The sequence below is a fragment of the Temnothorax americanus genome, unplaced genomic scaffold (genome assembly GCF_048541705.1).
Source record: "Temnothorax americanus isolate GAGA-0224 unplaced genomic scaffold, ASM4854170v1 Scaffold15, whole genome shotgun sequence".
In the NCBI taxonomy this organism is placed as follows: Eukaryota; Metazoa; Arthropoda; class Insecta; order Hymenoptera; family Formicidae; genus Temnothorax; species Temnothorax americanus.
In genome coordinates this window covers 817,674-837,668 of record NW_027509286.1, presented here as the reverse complement: position 1 = coordinate 837,668, position 19,995 = coordinate 817,674, and the positions used below count along the sequence as shown (strand labels likewise).

The 19,995-nt window shown below is 41.1% G+C and overlaps 1 protein-coding gene across 1 annotated transcript in view; it reads right to left on the bottom strand.

Moving 5' to 3' along the window:
• The window catches only part of LOC143895187 (dynein regulatory complex subunit 7), a 39,815-nt gene extending 33,994 nt beyond the window's left edge, over positions 1-5,821 (bottom strand). Inside the window, exon 1 of the mRNA XM_077402153.1 lies at positions 5,708-5,821. Coding sequence (XP_077258279.1) covers positions 5,708-5,821 — 114 coding nt within the window. The remainder of the gene's footprint in view (positions 1-5,707) is intronic.
• Positions 5,822-19,995: the final 14,174 nt, after the last annotated feature.

The following is a 19,995-nucleotide window of genomic DNA, read 5'->3' as shown; positions in this document are numbered from 1 at the left end:
CAAATCGTGAAAAATTTCGGGACAAAGCCGGTAGGTACAAGAACCGTGAAAACAGTAGAATGATAGAATGAAGTGAAAAATGGATTGTTATTTTTGCGAACTCAAAATTTCTTTGGAATTTCCGAATTTGTAAAGCAGACAATACCTGCTTGCCCGCTAGTTTATCAAGCATGACGGTAACGCGGCACGATTGTATCTCCTACAGGCTACAGGACTCCTGTAATGAGCTCTCGCTCGTATGTCGAGAATGTCACACGTGAACAACGTCGAAAAATGTTCGCGTTCATATTTAATCTTGAATTGTGTCTATTTTTTTCTTAGTATAGAATAGACACAATTCAAGACTATAGCTATAACGGACGATTTTTTAAACAAATTCAGCCCTTTAATAAAAAAAATACACGCACATTTAGTCAGCAATTTGAAGATTTAAAAAAGCGGTAAATATTAACAAAAAGAGACTCAGCTCCGATCATCTTGACCTTGATATATGTTATTAACCGTCCTAAGTTAACTCTCAAAAGGTTTTAGCCATCGCTCGTTGTTTATTAAAAAGTTATTAATAAATAAAGTTGACGATATAAAATTGTGTTTAACTCTATAATTTGAATTTTACCTAGTATAAATATTACATTATTTGCATATTTGCACATTTAAGTAAATGTATGGTCGGAGGAGGCGCAGAGCCTTTTCCCCGCCCACACGTCTCAAAAATGAAAATTACACTCGTCGAACAGTTAACTATTTTTCGTGGAAAATTTCGTGAATCCTAACAGTAAAGTTTATACACAAAACATAGAGAAGTTATGGAGAGAAATGCTAATCTTCCACGTTTCGATATTTGAAAATACTATAATTAATATTACTTTGGCCAATTTTTGTTTAAAACACTATACTTTTGATAAACACATTGATGTTTTTTTTTTAAATACTAATAAGTGCATGTATGTGTAGTATAGGTAAAATATCTATTATATATAAACTGGAGTTTAATATTCAATTTTTTATTGTCAGTCTACGTACAAACCTCGATTTTTACAAATTTTTATTTCTTAATAATTTTTTTAAGAAACAACGAGCGGCAGCAAAAATCTGAGAGTTACTCAGGTAAACAATACATATCAAGATCAAGATGATGAGTTCTCTTTTGTCAACATTTCCCAAAAAAGCATATTTAATCTTTTATAACGAAACATACACTCGATATTTAATCTAATTAATTGAATTTCAACGAAGAACGATGTGAAAAACTGCCTAGTTTAATTTAGATAGATTATAAGGTCCTAATTTATTTACAACGCAAAAATTCTGTGATAATTCGTGGCGATTTATTTTTCACTCCACGTGGCTCTCTATTTTCTTTCCAATTATTTAATTCTGTAATGTTTCTAGTTTTAATTGCGCTCATTTATGTATAATACATACACACATATGCATATTCTATATATATATATATATATATATATATATATATATATATATATAGGAATTTAAGAACGTATTTAAGCTTAATATATGTCCTGCAAAACTTGTGAGAGAGACTGAAACGAACAGACGCGTTACAATCGACAAAAGATATATTTATATGAGCATCATTTTTTTGCTCCTATTCGAATCTTATATGTGTGTGCCATCACGTTCGCGTACTAGTGATTGTTGGCCAGGGCCCTCGCTGGTTAGGCGGGAAGAGCGGAAAGAGCGAGTGGTCGTTCGCGAGAATATCGTGGCGGACGCGCATTAAATCCGAGGCGCGGCAGCCTCATCATGGCTCAGCGATTCGAAGACCGCACCGGACGGTGATCGTAGAAGAAGAAGCCGTAGAGTCCGCGGCGCCGTGCCGCGACTATGCGGCGGACAGCCGCGGGGAGATAACGCGAGAGTGGCTTCATGGCGGCGGTGGCGGCGGAGGATCGCGGTATGAAGAACGAAGAAGTTAATGGCATCGCGGCCGCGTTCGCGCGTGATCGCTTTCGAGATTTCCAGTCCATAGGAGTCACCTCTTCCGTCTCCATAAATTCATTTCTCCCATATAAAATTAACTTTAACAATATAATTGATGCAATCGATACTTTTGCGATTTTTAGTATCTAATCTCGGTTATTTACTTTGTCGCATTTATTCGGAGACATTGGAAAAGTATAATGAAAGTAAAGGATCGAAATGTTCTTTCTCCACGCATTGTCTAAATTGTTTTGGACTTTATCTAAAAAAAACCTAAACATTTTGTCTTAATTTTTAGCGTTGTCAGAATCAGTTGGCATGATAATCAGGTTTAAGCTCAAATAGTTCATATTTTATTTTATAATCTTAATCGTTCTCGACAGGTAAGTCAATATATTTTATTGCATTCTGTTGTTCTATTATTTTATTGTTAGGGTAAATATAATAATCCATTTTTAATAATTTTTTAAATTATATTTCCAAACATCGCAAAAAAGTATAATTCCTTAGTTACAATAATTAATTCTCTGTTCGTGCATTCTTCGCTACGCAAAGGATTATTTCAAAACATTATGTCCGCATCAATAACGCAAATACGAGAACAAAGAATTAGCCTTCACTCCTATATTGGTATTTTCACTAAAAACATCCTTTCTACTCATGCATTCATTCTATTGATTAACAAACAAATCATTGAGAGAAATTTGAACGGTGACGATTGCATAAGCCGGCGTTAATTTTCGTCCTCAGATTTCAATAGTCGTTTCTGTGAAGAATTTTGACAAGCTGAAACCAAATCTGTTACCCGAATTATTCTATTACGTCAGGTTTCGGAAATATCTGTACCTACAAGTGTCAAAAAGACCATTTCGGTTTTTTAAGATTGAAATAATTATAAAATAATACGTGTTAGGCCCATTTTCTCGATGCATTCTGCAGGAAAATATTTATAGAAACCATATGTTACTTTGAAGATTGATAAAAAAAACTTATAATCCGGAGTTTAAAATACGAGACAAATAAGCTGAAGGTATTTGTATTAACAGATGCGCGGCTCTTCGGTTTCAGGACGCCAAAATTCTTCGGACACGACTATTGTAATCTGAGTACAAAAAAGTCAAAATTTGTCGGCCTGTGTTATTCGATTGTCGCGGTAGATTGTAAGTCGATAGATGAATAGGTGTTTATTTAGGATTATCCACAAGAAAAATGTAAATAACGTTAAAAATTGTTAAATATGATTAGAACTTTTGATATTAGCTACGTAAACGTGTATCCACAAGAAAATAGCGGATTATAATATAGATATCAGATTTGTTTCATCCGAACGATCGCAACTGGTTCTTTCACCGTATCGCGCACGACATGCGTCATTGTCGGGCGAAGTGTAACTACTAAACGACATACTACTTATACGCTATAAAGAGCCTAATTTGAGCGGCTCGTAGCGGCTGCGAGGATAGTTTTAACGGCGTTCGGAGAGAATCCCGCCGGATGCAGCCTCTATATATCGTCGCCGAGATGTGTTCGAACTACGTGCTTGTAGTGCGATAGCGAACAAGACGGGAGACGTCGATCGAGCACTTCCTCGTTAAAGCCGCGCCTTTCCTCGCAGTCCAATTTCGCACGCGGCTTTCGATCTTTTCGGTGTCTCGTATTTACGAGTCAATCGACGATAGATCTTCATCTCGAGGCGAGATCGATCCGTGTCCACTTGAATCGCGATAGTGTGACAGATAATTTTGATTAAAATTATCCAACTTTGAAATAATATACTTTTGCGTATCCGATTATGTGTTGTAGCACCTAAGCTATATAAATAATTTCTGGACACTCTGTAGAAAAGATGAAGGAAACGTATTTTTCTGGGCATGGAATTCATCGTTATTTCTCAACGAGAGAGTCGCGACTTCGAAACCCGTTTCAACGAAGCTTTCGCGATCGTTACTTCTTCGTTCCGGCGCTCGCGCGCGATCGCGGGGCACAGCACGAAAGAATCGAACGCCGCGTTCGCGCTCGTCGACCAACCGACGGCTTGGCGCGGTATTGCGCGGTGCGGTACGACGCGGCAGAGGAAACGGCCAAAGAAAGATAGAGATGCCCACAGGGCGCTTCCTCGCTGGACGCCGCGATTCTCTCCTCGTGACCGGAAGCGACGTGGGTCTCGGGCCAGGAACTCGGCGATTCTCTCTCTCTCTCTCTCTCTCTCTCTCTCTCTCTCTCTCCTCTCTCTCCCCTTTAACGGTATACATCGCGGCGATCGATCGCGGAGATCGATCCTGCGGTATACGTTCCTCCGTCGTGTTCCACAATCGCCGGTTCCTCCACACACACACACACGCACACACACACACACATACACTGCTTTTCAACGTGCGTGTGTGCCAGTACGAAACACGTCCGCGATGAGCAAAAGGGAAAGAGACGGAAGCGGAGACGGTGAAACGGAGCGAGAGGGAGAGAGCGAGGAAGTGAGAGAGACGGAGGGAACCGCCGCGTTCGCGATGGCGCTTTGCACGCACACACCGATAGGGATTTACGAGCGGTTTCGGGCAATCGCGAATAGAGATTAGGCCGGTAATTAACTATGGATCTGGTCTGCAGGCGAGTTCGCGAGGCGAGTAGGTAGAGAGACCGTGGAGTCGGGTCGGCCCTATATACATAAGTGACCCCGGTTCGCGGGAGCCGCGCTGATGAGGGAGAGCGAACGCGGGAGAGAGAAGGAGGAACCGTGCCGAGGGAGAAGAGGAGAAGCGGTACGCGGAGAACGGGGACGAGAGTATCGGGGAACGGCGGCGAGAGAGAGAGAGAGAGAGAGAGAGAGAGAGAGAGAGAGAGATGGAACGGCCGCGGTCCTACCGCCCTTTACATGGGACCAACGCTATGTACGCGGCGACCGACCGACCGTCGTGTGATCCGTCCGTATATAACCGCGCGGCAGCGCTCTGCGCCCCCGACACCGCGTATATAGCATACCACGCCACGGCTGCCTGCCGGTACATACACCTACGTTATATACCTCTCGCGAAGCGGGTTGGAAGCGAACGGGACGGGGGGAGGATATACGTTAGGTATACCGCGCGCCACGTCGCGTCGTCCGAGCCGCGCGCGTATGTGCGCGCGTTCGCGGACGTGAAAACGTACACTCGCGCGCGTGAGAAGTATATAGATATTTCGCGGTATATATGTACCCACGGATGCTCTCGCGTGTATATAAATATATGTATGTGTTGCGCCACGTATATAGGCGATAGGTATGTACGCGTTGGGGATCTACATATGTGCTCGGGAGCGGAGCGCCCCAAAAGGCAGACGTGCCTGGCATCGACGAGGCCAGAGGCGCACCACCGCCGCTCTCGCCGGCTCGATCTCCGTATCTCGGTAGATCGACGCCTAATGCCGCGGACACCGGTGGAGATGAGAAGAGAAACGGTGGCGCGCCAAGGGGGGGAAAGCGGCGAGGGGGACGACGAGCCGCGGCGGCGGCAGCGGTGAAGCGAGGCGAAACGAGAGAGACGCGGGGGCGGCGCGGGCGCGGCGATGGTGGCGGCGGTGACGGCGAGGGACGTGGGGAAGGCAGGAGGGCTTATATGGGGCCAGCCGCGGGAATATCCTTCGCCGTTCTGCGAATTAATCGCGCGACCCTCCGCCTCGACCCCCGGGTGGGTTCCCCCTCCCCGGCCCGCCCGCCCGCCCGCCTCTCGTCTGCCCCGCTCGACCTTTCCATCAACCTTCTCCTATCCTCTTTGTGCCGCGCCTCGAATACCGACGTTCGCGATTCGTCCTTGCTATACGTCGGCGTCGTCGTCGTCGTCGTCGTCGTCGTCGTAGCCAACTTCGTCTTCTTCATCTTAGCTACCGCCACTACCGTCGTCGTCATAGTCGTCGACGTCACGCAAACTCTTCATCTTCGTCGGACTCGTCTTTCGTGAGAAATACGCGAGATACCGCGAGCTCTCCTCCATACGGAGCTGATATCAATTTATCTCGCGAAAGGCCTTTTACTTTTTCTTTTTCGCCACGCGAGTTTGCGTGAAAAATATACAGGGAGAAACGCGAACGAGAGAACGACGCACGCACGCACGCACGCACGTGTAGCGGCGTCACCGTTTTAATTTTCTGTCGTCCGCGTTTTGCTACGCGTATTCGCGCCGTTACCGCCGCAACTTTACTACTTAGAAGTTTCAGAATGCGAGTAAGAGAAAGAGAGATGGAGGAATAGAGGGAGAGGGAGGGATTCATCCACTAAGAAATGGGTTCTCGGTGTATATGTTGTTTCGAGTGTAGTAGAAACTCGCCGTACCGCCTGTTCATTCATAAGCTTTCAACTACGACTCGTTGAAATCGTGGAAACTTCTTCGGAACTTTCATGGCCGGATTATCTGCACGATTGATTCTCTTTACACGAAGCCGTTGTATATGATTGTATGATAGCTATAGGGGATATCGAATAGGGTTCTTAAGTAAACTCGCCCTACTCATTGTTATTATCGATAATCAGGTAACGAGATATTGAGTGTTTCAGTCATCTTCGGTAAAAACTAAACGAAAGCGACGAAAGGGAAAAAATGCTCAATGAAATAAATTCGTAGTTTTTTGATTTAGAAATCGAAACTTTATGGTCATGATCTCATGATTCATCATAGTTATTTTTAACGGTCTAATATGGTATTTATATAGAAACTAATAAAGAGAATAATATATTAAATTATATTATTCTTTTTAATTCCAATCAGTCTTTCTCAGAGTTTCACTTTTCCCTCAACTATCGAAAAACAAATTATTTACTTATTTCAGACAATCTCATTCTCATAAAAGCTGACTTTGTAGAAGAATCCCGAAAAGATATCGGTGGCGTCAGAGGGACTCTCGAAAGGTTAGAAATTTCTTACGTATATGTATGCGCGCCGGCTTTCCCGCCTGGCAACAATTTAATCAGCGCGCCAATTTCATCAACCCTTCCGCGATACTGCGGAGCGGTACCTCAGGAACGCGGTACACGCGCGGACGAGGGAACCCGGGGGAGAGTCGGAGAGACGGCGCGTATGGCGAAGGACTAAAACCGGGGGGACCGCCGCAACAATTTCGTTAATGCCCGGTTCGTCCCGACGCGGCCGCCGATTCTTTATCGGAAACGTCGCACGCGCGCGCGCGCGCTTACGGCCTTTCTCGGAAAACGCCAACGGAAAACTTTTCAAACGTCATGTTTATCGTCACGTCCCATCACAAATATATGGGCGCGTTGCCTGTGTATCTTGCGTGCGCGTCCGTATATATGTGTGTGTGTGGGTGTATGTGCGCGTGTGTGTGTGTACCCTCTTCGTTCCGCCCCAATACCGACCCGATACACGTATCTCTCGTGTACGCGGCAGCCTTCCACGGTAGGAACTTCCGAGAGACGACGATGCGCCGCGCGCCCATTATCATCGTCTCCGTGCCCATTATGATCGACGCCTGCGACGAATCCGGATTTTCGGCGCTAGCTCGCCGATATCGATAAGCTTTTATGCTTCGGGGAAGCTGGAGGAATCGTGAAGGGAGGTTCGAAGCAGAAAATTCCTTTTGTCGTTTCTCTCGTCGTTATTGTAATCTCAATACAATCATTACTATTATAGATCTCGCAATTGCGCGACTCGAAAACGAATTGTTACATCTTTCTCTCTCTCTCTCTCTCATCTGAAGATATAATATTACGACTAATGTGTGTGTGTGTCATATACCTATTTGAGATTATCTACAATTATTCAATCCGTAAATGATCCACGTTTATCGAAGAACAATAGATAGATCATTACTCAGATTAACGAGCTTTAAGAACTAGAGTACGCGGACACACTATATAGGTTTCGACATATTTACATTCAATATCGAATAGGCTAGCTCTCTGCCCACCTCTGTCCTCCGTCGCCTTTCTTTCCGCAGCAGCAGCGCTGCTCGATCAAGCTCTCGTGTGTGCGCTCATAAACGTAAGTAGCGCGAACCTTGCTAATTAGCGTGTGATTAATGACGCAGCTGTAGAGATAAATCGTAGCCTAATACGAACACACTCTTTCTCTTCGTCTTTCTCTTTTTCTTTATTTATATTTATCTCTTTTTCTCTTTCACTTTCTTTCCCTCTCAACGAATCTTTGACTATCTGACAAAAATATGAGAGAATCGATGAAGCGCGAGACTGACGTTGGGAAGGTTACATGATCGCTCGGAAAATACGAGGAAACGCATCAAGGAGAACAGACTTATAACGTTCGGGAAGTTCGACTCGTGAATTCCGACCCGTTGGAGCGCGACAGGTCACTATATCGAGAGATCGTTATCAGCTTTAATGATCTCGCAAGCTACCTGATACGCGTCCGTAGACCATGTTTTTCTTTTCTACCGCGTCGCTTTTTTTTTTCTTTGGCAATTTCTTTTTCGAATATGATGGAACAGCGTATATCTTCGTTTTTAACCATTACGGGTTAACATTTTTTATCGTCAGGTAATAAACGAAAATAATCACTTTTTGAAAATTTGCTTGTATCATAATTAATAGTATCTTTGACAGTGTAGCCTATTCAATTGTTTGCTGATTGACTAACTGTAGCAGAATCAATCCAAAATATAAAAGGCGTCAAAACGAACCCAGCATATTTGTTATAATTTGTCATACAAAACATGTCGTCATGTATCTCTAACTAATATACATATAAACTCTATACAGAGTGCATTGTTTCGTAGCCGTCATTATTTGGCAAATTGGCTAGACTCTTATTTGAGGGTCTCTAAATTCTTTTTAGTTACGAAACTTCAGTGTTTTCGGAGTCACAACGCAGTTTAATGAATATTATTCGACAAATTTCACTCAATTCTAACTACCGAGAGAGAATTATTTCAAGTTTGTTTAGAATCTCAAATCTAAGTTATTGTTCCATATAAACCTATATTATTTAATAAACAGAATGATAAATTTATTTTGCCAGTGAATAGAATAACATATATTATTTAATATGTTTAATTATACTATAATATACAGGGTGAACAAAATAAAGCGTTACGAATTTTTTTTTCCAAAAATATTGCTTATTGAGAAAAATGTTTTATACAAAAGTTATAGGGTTTCGAGTAACGCATCACATAGTAATATTGGTATGACTTTGAAGAGTGTCGTCAATGTCACGTAAAGATTACCTTAAACTTTTTAAATTAAAATTTCTATTTTTTATTGCATATTCTTGTAGCTTGTGTCAAAACGTTTTCAAAACACTATAATAAAGTTCTTTTTCGTTAAGAATTTTCTGATAATTTAAATTTTGTCATATTTTTCATATAAACTACGAAATATTTCAAGAAATTCTTAATAAAAGAAAATTTTACTACTGTGTTTTGAAAAGCTTTCGAGATAAGCTACACGAATATACGATAAAAAGTGAGGATTTCCATTTAAAAATTTCAGTGATTTTTATGGGACCTTGATATCACTCTTCAAGGTCATACTAACTTTACTATGTATTGCGTTACTCGAAGTCCTACAACTTTTGTAAAAAACATTTTTCTCTACAAACAATATTTTTGGGGATAAAAATTCGTAACTCTTTATTTTGATCAACCTGTATATATGTATACATATATATATATATATATATATATATATATTTACATAAATAATTATTGAAATATTGAATATCTCAACAAAAGTTTAATAATTAGCAGCTTAGTTTAATATTTTCTAGAAAGAATAATAAAAAAATAAATTAAAAACTGCTAACAAATTACGTTTCTAGCATTAAATTTTGCGGTATCTTCAATACAGTTATATCTAGTGGATAAAACACAATATATTTTTCCAAATGTAGAAAGTCACGACGCGCGAAGAACATTATGAAATATATACAATGTGCCAATTGATAGTTATTATATTGCGTTTTTTACTTGTTCGTAATTCTTTCATAATTTCAACAATGAAAGCATGTATTTTTGACTTGAAAAATATTTGTTTTCCTTTCGTTTACGTAAAATGTGAATTTAATATGAATTTTTTCGGTTATTACTGACACATATATTTCGTCTACTCAGAGTTTGAACCATTCCAAGAAAAAAATGTGAAGGGGGTATGTATTTTGACGGGGAATTATAAATATAAATATGTAATCGTGTCTGGTAGACACGGTCAATATTCAAGAAAGTTTTTTGAACTAAAGATAATAAGGCTTTTCCACTTTCTATTTTTAAATAGGATATTGCAGGGCCATCAGATTCCATTCAAAAAAGATGACTGTGAAATTTCTTAAGAATTTCGCAAAACTGGTTTCTTTTCAGAGAGCCTCACGTAAGAATCTGTGAAAAAAGTTGAGTTTTGTCGTTTTTATTTCTAAAATTTCCTAAAATTTTTAAAATTACGGTGGCAAATCTCTAAATAAAATTGATACGCAAATGTGCCTGTGTGCATGCGTGTCATTACAAAATGCTGTCTCTCATTTTTATATTTTCAAGAATAGATTGCAGTGATCTGTACTTTTTCTTCTGTTGACTTTTTTAAATTAATGCAAAAAGGAATCGATATACGTAATAGGGTTACTTTGACGTATAACGCGTTACTGTTACGTAAAGGCGCACATGGGAGGTAAACAATCTATAATAAGACACGTTTAACATTAAAAAACATGAATGGGATAGCACCTTCTTCAAATAGTGAAAAGTGAACAGCCTAGGGAACCGAGTAGACGAAAAGTAACGTGAAACGTTTGAATAGAGATATTTCTTAGAGAGCTTTATACCTTTATTTAAAGATGACCCAATGTACTTAGATTCTAAAGAAAATCACATAGAAGATACACATTTTACCATGGTTGTTGCTATAAAAATCTTTTCTGTGATTCCGTTTCCTCTCAAAGATTTCGGAATAAATTACCCTTATTAAAATAAATCACAATTAAACTCATCATTGGAATGACGGCTCCAATTATAATTAATCTCGCGCAGCATGCATTCACGAACGTCAATACGGTTTATCGTATGACATCAGCGTTACTTCCTGCTGCTTATATTTAGACAGAATAATAATAATAAAAATAAACGCGCGAGACTACATCTCGTCGCGGTGACGCAAGAATATCCGTATCGGCGTGCGCGAACTCCCGGAACGCGCTCGGTGCGCTTAAAAGTTATCCGCCCCCATGAAAAATGTATCCTTAAGGAAAGCCGCGGCAGGAGGGAAAGGAAAAAGGAAAAGAGGGGAGGGGATAGTCTCATTCGGGGACGAACGGTCGTTTTTCTCTCACTTTCTGTACATTTTTTTTCTTTCTTCCTTTCTCTAGGATTCCTTCGTAGCCAAAAACCACACCCAGGATTGCCGCCTTCGTCGTAACCGAGCGCGGTCGCGTCCGTTCTACCGACTCCTGAAAAATTTCGCAGCTTTCCCCCCTCCCGCATACCGCCACCTTGCCTTCCGGCACCCTCTTGGTCCCGTCGCTCCCTCTCATTCGCCGCCCTCTCGACGGTTCTCTCCCTCGATAACCCGGGTTAAAGCCATTTCCCAGCTAGTGCTTCGCCCGGCAACGCGCCGTGGTCTCTCTCCTCGTATTCTCCTATGTATTCCATCAGCAAAGAGCGATTCTCTCTAGCGAAGCCGCTTCGACGCAGGCAAGCAGAGCAGCGAAGGCAAGCCGGTGGGGCAGATAGACGAATACAGGCAAGCGCGAGCAGGCATGCGGACCATGCCGGCAGGCAAGGCACGCAGGCAGGCAGGCAGGCAGGCAGGCAGGCAGGCAGGCAGAGGCAGGTAGAAGGCAGACAGGCAACGCGGGACTTTTGGGACGCGTTGTACATGGGTCGCGTCGCATCGTAGGTTCGCGATGGGTTGGATACATAAGGGGGAGGACGCAGGGGAGAGGACGTGGCGCGGCGTGGCGTGGCGTGGCGTGGCGCGGCGTGGCGCAGAACGGCGTGGTGCGGCAGGCAAGGGGGGGACGAGGACGAGGGCGCGAGCGCGAGAGCGCGAGAGCGAAGGGGGACACAGGGGGGGACCCTCTTTATGTAGCACATAGACGTTGCCTGGCGTTCGTTCGTTGCCGCTCGCTCGGCGTGTGACGCTCAAATTACCTCCGTCCTCCCTGGTACGTCTCTCCCCCCGTCGCTTTCCCCCTTCACGTCGGTTCCTCGCGTCCTTTTCCACCCCACGTACCCCCTCGGGCCGCAGTCGCCCACTGGCGCTGCTCGTTCCCCCCCGTTTCCCCACTTCCCCGTCGCCGCGCTCTCCTTCGCCATGCTCACGCGCCAGCTCTCCCTCGCGCCACCGCCGCGTTCTACCTTCTCCCTCGCCACCCGCTGCTCCCCCTGTTTCCCCCTTCTCTTTCTCCCCTCATCTTCCCTCTTGCCGCGACTATCCGCGTCGACGTTCGCCCCTCCGCCGTCCCCCCCGGCGTCCCTTTCCACGCTTCTACTCGCTCTCTGGCCACCGTGCCGCGTCGTGTGCTGCGCCGCGCGACCCATGGCCACCGCTCTCTGCCACCCTATCTACGACACACGTGTGTATGTAGGGAACGGGAATAGCGTGTGTGTATGTATGTGTGGGACTGTGTGTAATAGAAGGCAGAGGAAAAGAGAAAGGAGAGAAAGACAGAGAGAGAGCCAGAGAGAGAGAGAGAGAGGGGAGAGAGAGAAGTAATAATGCTAGGTACTCACTTTTCTGAGGGTAACTATCACGAGTTACTCTTGAGAGCGTCTGACATATCTATCCGTTTGAGAGAGTCGAGCCTATTGCGTCCGTAAAGGAGATAACTAGCGGGGTGAATCACGGAAGACGATGTACAAATCATTGTACGGTGAATCGTATCGCGAGCATCCCCGATTATGAACCATGAGAATATTTGACCGTGCGATTATGCTAGCGATAATAAGATGCGACGCAGGCACACGTGCTGCGCATGCCTTTCACAATCTCGTGAGTTCCATCTCTAGGGCATGTTAAGTAGTTAAGTGATTCGTACATTGTAATTGCTTCGCGCGCTTCGGCATCTGGCCATCTATAGTGATGGATTATTCCTTTAACGATTTACACATTTTCTATTCTTTTAAAATATTCGTGGAAAAAAAACGTGACTTTCTGTTCAAACCCTCTATCTATATTCTCTAGACCAGACCTGTTCAAATTTTAGTTTGCGAGCAAGCTACTTTCACTTCTTCATTGTTTCGTAGAGCGAATAAAGATATATATGATAAAAGAGATATATACAAAAGAAACTAAAGTTTCACCCAAGTCAATCACATCGCGCATAAATCAACGCATCCTGTGTAAAGCTAAGGGCGGGGCTATAGATACATCTATTCTTTTCCTTCTATACCTCTTTCTACAAGACAATGGAAGCATGTTGCTCGCGAGCTAAAATTTGAAAAGAACAACACCGAATCCACATATCCGATACATTCGATCGTTTTCTTCCGTTCTTTGACGGAAAAATAATATAGTTGAGCTACAATATTATCTGTATAAGCGAAAAAAGAGATACGTTTCTTAAACATTATAGAGAAATTGAAAAACGCGCCAGTGCTCAGAGCAGCATTAACGCCTCGATTAACGCACCAAATTTTGCAAAATTTATTAAATGCGAAACGCTAAATACGATTTGTCTCGTATAAATACACGAGGATTTAACTTGCCGAGAGATTTTGAGGGAATTTAAACTCATAAAAAAGGGGATGTAAATTACCTTCTTATATACCGTTTATTCACTGGCACACTTCTGGAGTCCCGCAAGCTTCCCCTAAATTCGACTATGCATACATCTCGCATTCAACATAAATACGGACTGAGAATCAGATAAAGTGTTGAAGTATTGGGGAAAACAACACGATACATTTCTTCTCACTCCATTTCAAGAAATAACAAAATCTGTAAAATTATTTTTTACATTTTTTGACTTGCTCCCAAATACTCATGTTTTAAAAACTTTACTTATTTATTTATATTTGGTTATCATGTAACATATTTGATATTAGAATTTTACTATGAAATTATTGTACTTTTTTGTGATTTGATAAAAAAAGTTTAGAATCTTTCGAGATAATGATACGCGAAAATTTTATTCTTTTTATTATGGTTAGATTTTATTGCTTTGATTATGTACAGGGTGTCCCATTTTATTTTTGACAGCTAAATATCTAGAAATCACAAACAAATAGGGACAATCAATAGTGAAATTATAGAAGAATCATATTATGTAAAAAAATCACATAAATCACTATTATTACCCCCCTCCAGACTGTTATAATGTTTTGAAAATGTCTCAACAAGGACTACAAAGTATCTACGATTTTATTGGTCGAAATCTATAGTAAATTTGTTCACTTTTTACCTCGTGAAAAGATACATAATAAACCCCCTGGCCAGTTTTTCTTTTGCGGATTTTTCGGTTATTGACAGTCAAGGACCGTGACAATAGGACCCCAGTTTTGGTAAGTTTGGTTAGATTAACGAAAAGTTTGTGACCAACATTTTCTTTGTCGGTGATAAATGATCTGTCCTCGGCCAACTTTTAAATGATAACGGTCAGTGCTGGTCTGCAAAGCTTAAATATCCTTTAAAGCAAGGTTGTAGACCAGCACTCACGGAACATGTGGTCCGTCTTAATGCATAAATTTTTACAATAAAAGAAACTGCAAATCAGTTTAGTAACAATACTATAGTCAGACAGAGAAAGAAACAAAATCGAATCGTATCGAATTGTCATGAATTACATGCTTTGGGATACATTCCCTAAAGCATTGTACAACACTGCCGTTAATTTAGTAGTCTGCACAGGTACAACAATTAAAACACGAGGCGCAGAAAATAATAAAATTATAATCGCGCGTATATGTGGATGTGAGTACACATGTGCTGTGAATGCATTTGTGCAAATCTCTCTTGTAAACTTAAGATAAAATAAATTAGTAGACTGTTGAACCTAATAATTGATCAGAAATCGTTATGAAATAAAATCATAAGATTTTCGGTTGAAAGAGTCAAGAAAAGTATCCCAATTATACGGATGGCATTCGAGAATAGACGTAGACGAAGGACAAAAGAAAGAATCAATACGAAGATAAACAGGAAAAGTAACCGCGCGGTCCCTTAGTTTCCCTACTTGACGTTTGCGACGGATAAATTGTATAGCTAAATTAGTCACGGGTCGCAGTTCTAATTGCATGTAAGAGAATCGAAGAGTCACTATTCTAAGAATTTTCATAGCCGACCATAAGCTGCGCAGCTCACACAATAAGCATTGTTTCACCTTCCTACAGATATACCTATTTTTTCACCGTCTTGTACCTCGAGGCGCAGATAGATTTTTGCAGATATAAGGGACGAGAGGTACAAAAATTCTTCGAATAGAGATTTTTCTTCGCTCCTCTTTCTTTTTCATTCCATGTTTTTTTTACTTCTTTCCTTTCTCTTTTTCCTTATCTCCACTCACTTTTATGGTCCTCGCTTTCCCTTATTTCCGAAGACCTTTGCATCCTTTACATTCCCTTTCTAATCCTAGAATAAAAGAATACTTAACGCGGCGAGTATTCTTTATGGTGACGTGTCACGCAAGGGATCGATGGTCAATCCGACAATTCGACTCGGCCGCGACCGTGTCTGGATTAGGACTTCTTTCCTGTTGGCGGAAGAGCAGATACCTGTGCCTGGTAGATAATTTTTGAGGACTCAAGACTGAATTTTCTTCTAATAAACTTATGTCAGGTTGTTTCCGATCTTTTTATCTTTATTATATCTTTAATTATTCAGTAGTAAATTCGAATACAAAAATAAATTTACCAAATAATAATAACATTAAGCGAAAGCTTATAGATATAAATCGTAAAATTATCACGCGCGCTATTCGTTATTTCATATTCTTTTTGCCCAACACAACACCAAAATGTGACCATTAATTAGCCTGCAGCTTTTAATTAGATTCAATTAGATGTAGAGAGAGAGAGAGAGAGAGAGAGAGAGAGAGAGAAAGTACACTATGACTGCCAATGATGCGTTTAGACCAAGATAAATGAATTTGGGTCACGTGTATGGTCCGTTGCGAACGGGACGTCTTCAGCACGACAATGCTTAGCAGTTGTAACAGATTCGCGAATACGGTATTGTTTATCTCATTAGGAATACGTTGACTGCGCGAAGAAGCGTCATTATCAGCGCGGGGGATAACAAACGTGTGCAGAGTAACCTATATATATAATATGTATCGCCCCAACACACACACACACACACACATTGTTTCTCCCTCTAACGTTTCGCCCTGCGTGTTCAGTCCTGGCGCACTTTATTCGTCTAATCTGTCGGTTTTCTAAGTTAAGGGAATGAGTAAATCTCGAAGGTGGCGCAAGGACGACTAATTCCCGGACGCCAATAATTATTATTGGCAGAAAAAAAAATTTTTTGTTTATTATCATCGCGCAACATTTAATGTAATAATTTTGCATCACGAATACAGAATATTAATTGTCGAGTATTAAAATTGACGTGCCAAGTCATAATTTCGAGTATCGCGATTCTCCGTATTAGTCTTTCTCGATGTGTACATACGACGAGAATCTGTTTTCTACGAATTCTAACGACTACACAGAGTAGCGCCAATTAGAATTGAATATCTACGCCGTACATTATCGTCCGACTTCGACGTGAAACTCTGCGTGGTCTTCTCAAAATGCGACGTTAGAGGGATAGTATCCACGTTCGGGAAAATCCTCTCGTGCACGCCCACAGTTCCGCACGACCGCAATAAATTCTACTGTCGCCTCGTGCTGATTTCGAACCGTGCGTTCTGTTTCTGCCTGAGAGCGAAAATCGAAAAAGCGAATCATGCTCTTCCTCTATCTCTTTCTTTCCTGTCGAAACGTGAAAATCGAGAAAGAAGTTCCTCTTCCTCTCTCTCTCTCTCTATCTTTCTCTCTTTCCTTTGGTACCTGAAAATGAAAAGGGACTTATGCTCCCATCCTTTTCTTCCTTACTCTTTCCTGTTCACTCCACGAGTGCGAATTTGTGGAAATCGTTCTCACAGCCGAGAGAAGAAACAGGACAGAAAGAGAGAGCGTGTGTGCGTGTGTGTGTGTCTGAGAGAGTAGAAAGAGAAAGAGTTAGTGAGTGAGCAAAAAAAAAGGAAAGGACGGAAACAGGAAAAGGCGGCGCAAAGCGACGAGCGAGGGCGCGAGAGAACCTGAAAAATACGCGAGGGAAGGCGACGCTGCGTCCGCTGACGAGAGAGACCTGATGCCAGATTTTTCCAGCAAGGCCACGGTAGAATGGATGTGGGTATAATGGAGGGCGAGCACTGTGCCTTCGGTGCGTGATAAAAACTGCCGATAGCGAGGACGAGAGGAGAGGAAGGCGGATGGTCGGGCGGAGGAAAAAAAGAAGGAAGAAAGAGAGAAAGAGAGAGAGAGAGAAGATTGGACGGACGAAACGACGAGTTCCCTGTTGGGACTTGGAACGCGAGACGAGGGGTTTTGATACGCGTTATTGAGTACGCGCGAATTAAAGTTTCTTCGGCGTTCTCCGTCTTCTTCGTCACGCAACGCGTGAACGTCGAAGTCGCGCGTCTCTTTGCCTCGCGTTTCGTGAAATTATCGACCGTAGCTGCTTCTCTCTCTCACCCCCTCTCTGTCTTTCTCTTTCATGCTTTTTTCTCTCTGTTTCTTGGAGCTTTGTGTGTGCCGTATAGCGTCGAGAAAATATCACGAAATATTAATCTCCGCAGCACATCGCAAAGACCAGAGGCAATGCGTACATGCTGAGTTACGCACGTGTATCTTGTGTGTTTGTCTTGAGATATTCTAATTTATAACGTCAAAGTATTATGATATTTTAGAATTAATAATTAGAACATCAAAAAGACAGGTGTACGCGTATATGTAATCGTCAGAAACAATATTTCTAGTAATTCAAGAACAAAAGTTACAGAGATAATAATAATAATGAGGATTTTATTTCAGAATTTATAAGTAGTATTTATATGGATATCTTTTCTATGGTTGCTATATATACATATATATTATTCAGATGTACTAAAATTTTCTTCGAAACAAATTATTTTGTCTTTCGGCAAGCGACTATCGCTCTATCAACGGCCATCCTGTATGCGCGAATATTTTGTACCTTCATTCACGCTGCGCCGCGTCGCGCCGCGGCGTCAGTTTGGTCCGTTGGCTTTAATTTCGTTAATCAGGACGCGTCTCGATCGAACGAGCTTCGTGAGGCGAAATGAAAGGAGAAAGGTATTCTCTCCTTAATCGCCGTGCCTGCATCCGCGCGAAAAGTCACGAAACTCAACGAAAAAGAACGAAGACTTCACGTCGAAGAGAAACAGTGATGTGCGTGTATATATGGCCAGTATTCATAGCCCGATCTTATATAATACATGTATAACCCCTTAGAGCTGTTAGGCGGAAAAAATGCTTGAAGGCCATATATTCTTTTGAGAAAAGAGTTAATAAAATTATAAAAAAGGTGTACGTATTTTCTGGAAGTTTTTTAAGTCATTGAATCTAAATCTGACGTCAAAATTTCAAAATTTGAACTGACGGAAAAATGTATAAAATTTTTTATAAATTAATTTTTATGCAAACCGAGCGATATTTTAAATTTTTTGGTTGTTATATTAAATTCGTCATTTATAATTAACAAAGGACTTCGCACTAAATCAATAGAAAATGGCATTTATTTCTTTTTTTTCACTTTCGCCGTGCCTGAGCGCGCGAAATCTGAACCCCGTCATTCGTAAAATATAATCGCTTATCGTTTTGCTTAATTTGGCCGTTATATCGCCAAAATAATGGCGCTAGAATAGTTCACCGCGTTACACTAGCAATTTTTTCGTTACACCGATTTTTGCGAAATTGAGTATTCTCGATGTTGATGCCTTCAAAATCCAAATAAATGCCGACTTTTAAAAAATGGACTATAAGTAACTCAAAAGTTTTCTGCATTTTGTAGGTACATTGGCGGCAGAGATAATTAATGTTCATTGTTACATTGCAACGATCAAAGTCGCACAATGCATTTTCGTCGTGCATCGAAAGAAGTACTTTATCATTTTCCTTAAATTCTGTTGTGCGTTACGAGCTGTGAGAAAACGCGGTTAAGAAAGCTAACAGGTGCCGCAGAGTGCGCAACCACTTGCAAATATGCCCCATTCGTGTACTCGTTGCTACGATCATCTTTTTCCATTTGCGAGATTCGCACCAGCACTACTTTAATCGTAGGTGTTAAAAATAATACGAATAAATATAAAGATACAATTATAATTTATAAATAATTGTATAAATTGAACGAAATATCGCGTAAAATTCAGCAAAATTATAATTATTTTATAATTTATTTGAATTATTTATAATTTTACTCATACTACAATGTAGAATATTTTTATTTGCATAATATATATTCCTAAAAATTTTCCTAAAAATAATATATTCCTAGAAAATTTTTAAGTCCAGGTAGTCGATGATGTATCTTGAAAAGACGTGAAAATTACAAAAGTGAGGAAATTTACTAGAGTATCCGCGATTTTATTGACCGAGAAATCCAGTAAATCTGTTCACTTTTGTAATTTTCACCTTTTTTCAAGATACATAATCGACTCCCTGGTATATAATTTACGACATATTACTCTATATCTATCACCGCGTGTGCGAAGTTAGCATGCACACTCCACATTTAAATTCTATAGTTCTGCTGTAAGAGTTCCCACTTCATTTTAAAAAGATTAAGAGAGTTCCCCATAGTTTATAGAAAGAGTTTGCGTTGACTACCGGTCGGAAATAAAAATTGGGAAATAGAATGTTAACTTCTTATTGAAACTTGAGGTTCGAAGTTGACGAAGGTCAATATAGGAAGTTAACAATGGAATGTGATTTGGAAAATGACCTGTGAACGAGTGAACGTTATTCATTCACCAAAATTATGTGATATTGATCTTCATGGTTGATTTTCATAATTGATTTTTCATGGTTTTTTTACTTTGTATACCTGTTGTGTGAGATGGGCGTTATATTGACATCGAATAGGGTTAATAGTAGGCAATTTTCCTTATAATTGCGTACGTT